Source organism: Petromyzon marinus, chromosome 9 (genome assembly GCF_048934315.1).
Source record: "Petromyzon marinus isolate PM22_M1 ecotype Great Lakes invasive population chromosome 9, UKy_Petmar_22M1.pri1.0, whole genome shotgun sequence".
NCBI lineage: Eukaryota > Metazoa > Chordata > Hyperoartia > Petromyzontiformes > Petromyzontidae > Petromyzon > Petromyzon marinus.
The window spans coordinates 13871008-13878696 of record NC_133675.1 but is presented as its reverse complement, the minus strand read 5'-3'; the positions used below and the strand labels follow the sequence as shown (position 1 = coordinate 13878696).

Sequence of the window (7689 nt, the reverse complement as noted above, 5' to 3'; positions counted from 1 at the left end):
CATGCTAAATATTTTATAACTGGATATTAAACGCACGTGCAAACTTAAAGATAACCGCAGTACTGCAGAGGCCCGCACGTACACTTGACCATGGATTACTATTTAAAACGGAAGTCTTATTAAACTAATTTTAGTGGCACTTGTATGTACGAATGAGATTTTTAACCACCACCTGTGTACCGTGCTATGTGCTGGAGTGTGGATATATCCCTGCTCGCGAGTATTCATACAAATGTGTTAAATTCCGAGAGGAACAAACGTGATTGCAGCCATACACCAGCACACACACAGGTCCAAGCATGTGAACACTGCCCAGATCCTTTACGTATCTTCAAAAACAATCGAACGTCATAATTTAAAATAGCCAATTTGCAGCTCCAAGCACAATCTCTGCACGTGAACGCACGACACGTCAATAACGTCCAAAACCACAGATTAAAGTACAATTCCAATTTAATTTAATTAGAAACCTCTAAAATGTACAGTTTTAACAGAAAGTCGTTCATAATGATAATTACAATTACCAATCAAAAACAAGACAATTTGTTTTCTAGCGCGGGATGCGAGTGTGAATTCTGACAAGACGGTAAACATTTGTTATGTACACACACCGTGACAGTACATGGATATCTTCAACTCGGAGACAGCATAAGGTAAAGATTTGAGAATAGGTGATCTGTGATTAGGTTTATTATGTATTTTTCCTCATTCTTCTGTCTATATTCTGGAATGTGTATAAATTTCAGTTGTTTTTTTATCCTCCCCGCCCCCCCCCAATAAATCATTACAAACATCGAGCTATATACAAAGATTAAAATTTGTACAGATTGCAAATGGTTATTAAACCCTGGGGTGTTATTGGTAATAGCTGTTCTATTCAACAGCCCAATTCAAGAGGGGGAAAAAAACATCAAAAAGCAGATTTAATTACCTCAACATTACAAAAAAAACCCAAAGTAAAATAAAAACACATTACACATGTGGGCTCCTTGTTTATTCTTTGCCAAGTAATACGACTGACATTTATACGGCTTATACGTTCCATGCCACAACTTTTCCACGAAACACTGCACATTTAAAATAAAAGGCTGATAAGCCAAGGCCTACAATATATTTAATTTATTTCATTCTTTTTTTAACTAATATTTTGTTCAATCGTAGTCGACCGAGTCGGGAACCAGAGATACGTGCTTGATTACAATAGTCTGTGTACTGCATTCACTTGCTCTAAGTTATTCGAAGTGAGTTCAACATGTTGTTCAGCAAATAGAAATACAGCAAAAATGTTGTCGTTTAGCACAATGCAACTAATCACATTACACGTCGTAATCATTTTTCACCGTCGTCGTCATCATCATCATCGCCACCCTGACATTTGTCTTTTGCTTTTGAGCACAGCGATTAGTTCGTGATGTATCCGTGACGCCTCCACCTCGTTCGCTTACAGCCGAGGCCGAAGGTGTCTGCGCCGGACATGCTGCGGACAGACGGGTTCAAAGCGAATGTGCGCGCGTGCGTGTGAGTATAACAACCACTGTGCCATCACTCTCTCTCTCTTCGTCGTCGTACCGAAAGGGGGTTCAGGGTCGTGGGGCAGCGAGAGTCAGAGGGGAGCGGCGCTCTCTCGGGCCTCGCATTCAACCCCCAAATCCGCAGTAATCGGGGCACACGAATTCTTGATAGCGCAATACTTGGGAGTTGTTTTTCTCTCACGACTCTGCAATCTGCCAGTTGGCGTCAACAACAGCACATATTTACAGTAAACATAATCAAAAAACTATTTTTTTAAATCTTTTTTTCTGTTTAATACATTTGCTAACATTTTACAGATATGTCATCATATCTAATGCGAGAAACAGTCTTCATTTGTTTCTTTTTTGTTGTTGATAAAGATCACACACACACAGCCTTGTGTATTTCTTGCCCGGGGTGGTGGTGGTGGGTGGGGAAGAGCACAACTGTGATGCATGCAGACATAGAAAGTTGTTCTCTCTCTCTCTATAGTTATGCAGATATATTGCTCGGTAATTTGTGTTGTAATATTTCTCTTGCTTTTCTTTCATTCCCTCCCTTGCCCCCGCAGGATTTTTTGAGTTTTATTCTTTTTTTGTAGCTTTTTCTTTTATTCTTCTCACTTCCCCCCCTCCCCATTTTATTTTTATACAAGACAGAGTTTCGATCCAAGCAAAACATAAATGCAACGGTGCCCACGTCGTTCCCAAAGGGCTAAAGCGCGCACACACAAAGTGGCGGCCGCTTACAGACAACTCAAGTTACTGCCATACGATATTGTACATTTCATGTGTGCGGTGTTTATATTACAATTCATTGCATATCGGGCATTTGACTACCATACACAGTGTGGCAGACGACATCGTGACTGACAAAGGGGGGGGGGGGGGGGGGTGGGTGGGCAGGCTTCTGGTTTTCACGACGGTACTTGGTTTCGTTTCGACGAGACGTGAAACGCACTCCGGGTCTCTCTCCTTTTCCTGTTGTTGAGAGACCGAGCGAGAAACAGCGACCGCAAGACTCCTCTTGCGCGAAAATAAATAGAGCAAAAAAAAAAACCGCACGTGTAAAAATTAGCATTCATTTCAAATAAGGAATGTCTCTTCAGTCCCACGTCTTTTCTGCTTCGAGTTTGGGTTGACAGCGTGTTAACTAAATAAAGGAACATAAGCTAGGAACGATAACTTGCCAGAAAGTGAAAAAAGAACGAGAAATCTAAGTTGAAAGTACCTCTTAGGAGTCTTACATTAATTCAGAAGGTTAACGTTTGGACTTCCAGGCTTATAAGCACAATGTGAATGACAATATAAAAATAAAAAGTAGCGATTTGTTCTCGTGGGTACACACCGGCACCCCTCATCTCCCCGTCCCCCTTCCTCGCTTGCTAAATGAGCTCAAATGCTCATGAGCAATGTGGAAAGAAGAATATTCCTCCACCTCCTGTAATTACCCCTAATTAGGGCCACATCACTGTGAAGCTCATCATCATTAAAGAAACTCAGCCACTATTAAGAACCAGTCTAGAGTGAAGACTATTAACACGATTCTGCGTGGAATATAGTATTATTATTAGTAGTACGTTCATGAATATTCCTTTCTGTACACCATTTTGTTACAAGGTAGGTAATTAACAAAAATTACTCGTGAAACCTAAAGGTTATTTCAGCTCTCGCGAAAGGAAGTTAGCTCGATGTCCTTTTAATTTGTTAAAATCAAATCTTTGCTTTCTAAGACTAATTCTATAAATGAGCGTAAGGGAACTAGTAAGGTCAGCAATCCGTAAACAAATAAACCAGTCTACTCGCCAGCCAAAAGCACGTGCAGTAGATGTGCACACGCGTGAAGTATGCATGGCAGAGCACGCAAAGCTTGCACGCGCGCAAGTTCACACACGTGTGCGCGCACACACATATACACACGCCACAAGCATGCCCGCATACGCACACTCGCAACGCAGACGGTAATTGGTCTTTGTAAAGTGACGAAACAATACTCGGTGACTTGTGAAAAAAATCAATGAAACCCACTGTGGGACAGACACCGAGGCTTAAATCCCAAACCGAGCGCGCACAATTGCATGTATTTTACACCGCCGCTCTAATTAATCTCTAAAACACATTCACTGGAATAACGGACAGGACTTCCTTTGCTGCTCAACCAAACCCTCAAACCAATCTCCATCACTGCTCTCTTCCCGTCCATCCATCCACACCCACGCTTTGTCCAGCTGCCCTAGACTCAAAGCTGACGAAAGACCGGGCAAGTAGCCTCGATGGGTGGCAGGCTGAGTGGCAGGTTGGCCATGCCACTGGCTGTTTCTTTTTTCGGCTGGCTGGCTTGTCGATTGCACGGTGGGCTGGATGGTGGGCCCAAGGGCAAGCCGTCTGGCCTGCTTCATACACAAGTTCCGGGTTGGGCGGGCGGGTGGTGCTTGCGGTTCCGAACAGCTGCTGCCTTCTCCTTGGATTCACTGGGCTTGTAGTGTGAGATATCCACCAGCGCGCTCGCCAAGGCAAGACCTGCACGTGCACGGATATGCACGTCCGGTTACACACAATCACTTCACATACTCATGTCCAGAGCACACATACAAAGTGAACCTCTCCTTGATTAAATCAGATTCTCACTGTGAAGCGACCCATATCACCATCGACAGCCCAGTGCAACATTCTTTTGGCGGGCGTCTCTTTTCACAAACTGGTCCTACTGTACTTCCATCAACGATGGATTGAGTTGACTCAATTTATGAATATAGCTTTAAAAGTCTTGGGGAACATTTTATGTATCGACAGAAAACATGGACATGGGATGGAACATTTTGATTTAAAGATTTCGTGACTGCAGTAATTCATACTCTTAGCTCTTTACCGAAAATAGCTAAGAATATGGGATGGAAAGTTAGACCAAACGTTGTCTCTCCAGTGCCTACTACTTGGCCCTCCAGAGCTGGTGTGGATTGCACCCACATCTGGATGCCCATTTAGGGGAGCAGCCTCAGGAAGGCCCATGGCAGATGGACAAGACGATTCCCACTCATCTGGACACTGGCAGTAGGAAGTAACCATGGCACAGCTGGCAAGCAGCAACAGCACGGCCATGCACAACACACACACACAGACACGCGTGCGTGCAGGTGTGCGTACACGCGTGGGCGCGTGGACAAACGTTAATATTTATGGTGTGACATTATTTTTTTTTATCCATGCACATACAGAGAAATGGTTGTTTTAATAAAATTTCATGAAACTGCACTTCCACCAACTTTGTTCAATAAGTAATTTCCCAATGTGGATCTCTGGATCTCTGCAAACATGCGTGCTTATGAACTTGCGTGCTTATGAACTTGCGGCAAAAAAATGAGCCCATGCATTTGCATATCCCTGCCATGTGATTTATGCACAACCCCTCACACATCACCGTGACCAGTGAACAATAATGCATTCATTACACATCCACAATTTTCAAACGGCCATCCCATTGCACGAAATATGTACACAAAGCCTGCCTGCTTGCCTGCAAGGGAATGCGCACTCAAATAATACGCGCAGAACCAAAGTACACAGCCGATGCATCACAACAGCGATTTTCAGGGAGCATAAAAAAAACAACAAATTGACGTCATGCTGGGATGTTTGTCGGTGGGAAGTTTATTGGCAGCACAGGGTTAGAATTTTAATTTCAATTAAAAATAATCCTTTCCCCAAAAGCATTTTTTTTAAATGAAGTCCGATCAGAACAAAATGCTAAAGCAATGCAAAGGGACCCTTTGAAGTCTTACAACTGTGGGGAGTTTCCATGGATAGCAATTTAAGAGTTGTACTAGTGGAGACTCATTGCTTTTTCTCTTACTACATATATTCATTGGAGGCATATTTATGCGGGCTAGGACCACTGAGATGTTTGCATCTAATATTAATGAAATATCTAATATCCATTGGGCATTGTTTTTTTAATTATACTAATTGCATTAGCCAATTGATATATTCATCTTCATCAAATGTGAAATATTTGGACCAAAACTTGGGAGCGCGACGGCTTATTAATTTGTATACTGTCATTGGGTCTTTAATGTCAGTTTTACAAAGAGAAGCGAAAGGGCTTTAGGTAATGTTATTATTTCCATGATTAAATTTGCTTATCTGCGAAAGCATCAGTGAGAGTCACGTGGCTCTTTTTTTCAGGAAGGATCCTGGTCCTGCTGCCAGGGTGGTTTTCCCAGTAAGTGGCGACTGCTCTGTGCGATCCCAAATTTGAGTACATTTCCAAGTTGGGAGTGCAATTCAAATGCGCAATTTGTGTGTAATGGCGAAGAGGGAAAGCGTAATAATAACAATCGCGCTTTGTTGGAGAGAATAATTTTTGTTTTTGTTGTTGATGGTGGTACCACACCACAGAAACCTCAGCTAAATATTAAATTCGATTTTTTTGTGATTACAAAAAGGAGAGCATCCTTATAATGGCACGATTTGAGCATATTCCAGAAAGATTAACTTCCGTCTTGCCAACGCAACACATTTAATCCTATGCAACCGGCATGGTATTGAAAGTGCAATGTTTGTTTGAGATTTTCTATTCTCCCAATCACAGTTCAGTAATTCGGTGCAAGATTATACAATGATTAACAACTTCCAGTGTGCGACTTTGTGCAGGCTGGCTCTCTAAATGGGACTTATTTAAATATCTTCACATTATGTCGCATGAAGAAAATGTTTTGCATATAAATGCAAGACTAAAAAACACACGCAAACTTACACGTTATTATCCTCAGCACATTGTATTCCACATAGCCAGATTAACATGCTTGCAATTTTAGACCATTATCTGCAGGTGTTTTTTGGGGCCATTAGTAAAAACACTGCGGTACGCGCTCTGCTGAGCAATAATAAAATATGTATTCTGAGACGGACGTACCAAAAGAGAATGACTAATAAATTGGGAAATCTTGCCTTGCAGATTCCCCCATCGCCTTCACCTCCCGGCTCCCAATAATCACGGTGCGCGCATGTCGCTGCATGCGATGTGTTTGCACAGCCAATGAATTTGGTTGAACGGACGGACGGAAGGGCGGGCGGGCGCCTGTCCCTAAATGGAAAAACCGCGACGAAGCTGACCCCCGCCGACTGCTATTTTACCAAAAGGATTCTATCCGGCGCAATTGGAACGGCAGCAACAATTTTAGAACGGCCGTTTCATACGCGGTGTGCATGTTGGCAGGCAGGGCCAGAGACACACCGTCGTCCTCCTCCTCCCCCCCCCCCACCTCTTATTGATTGAGTCAGCAGGTGGTTATAATACATCCATTTGTCTGCCGCATGCCCTTAAGCTGGGCAGACATAAAAACTGCATTAAAAGGTCGTTAGCAGCACAGTTTTTTTTCCCAGTGTACTTTCACCTTAATAGGCCGATTAATAAATTCAGTGCAAGTGTGCAGGTGTCTGCTACAGAGTCAAAAGATTATGACCAATCAGCTTCACAATGATCTCGAAAGGCTGCATGTTTATTGTTTTTTCCACTGTCTAACGTTCAGTATGTCTGACAAGGAAAACTAAGGTCTGATATTAAAGATCCCAAAATAAAATGTTTAAATAAACTAAGGAAGGCTCTATTGTGATATTACAGGCCAAGGGGTCCCGCCAAGGTGTACTTGTTAGCACACACTCCAAAATGTTGCCGGTTCGATCTCCCGGTGTAACAGATACAACAATGGGGCAAGGTTTTTACCCCTTTCCTGTTCGTGGACGTCGTCAATCATCTTCCGATTCCATTCCGATTGCGTACGTTTACACCATCGGAACGGAACAGATTCCGAACGGAATCGGAAGCGAAAGGCCATACGGGAGGGCGTGTGGCACAACTTGTCGCCACGGTCGTGTAGCTACGGTTCTCTGCGGTGCGTACCGGACAATGTCTTTAAAGACAGCAGCGCTACTATGCTGCTCTAAATAAAATTTACGCTAACCGCTTGCGCGTTCCGAGATTCAGCGGTGAACGGGACACCCACCCTGCAACTGGCAGGCGTCTCGGAACGGGGAAGGGTTAAATCCCGACGTCCCTGTCCAGCCAGCAGCGTTACAGGGTACACCACAGTGAAGTTCATCAGCAGGTTCAAGTGGTGGGGTCGAGTGTCGGTATTCCCACCGCTCCCAGGACTTCTGGCCAACATAGATGAGTAATCTA

General features: G+C 43.4%; 1 protein-coding gene across 2 annotated transcripts in view; it reads right to left on the bottom strand.

The window, feature by feature from the left end:
• Positions 1-435: 435 nt before the first annotated feature.
• Positions 436-7689, bottom strand: part of ATRN (attractin) — a 338155-nt gene continuing 330901 nt past the window's right edge. For both annotated transcript variants that reach the window (XM_032950359.2, XM_032950360.2), the window contains one exon: positions 436-4031. In XM_032950359.2, coding sequence (XP_032806250.2) covers positions 3907-4031 — 125 coding nt within the window. In that variant the 3' untranslated portion in view covers positions 436-3906. The remainder of the gene's footprint in view (positions 4032-7689) is intronic.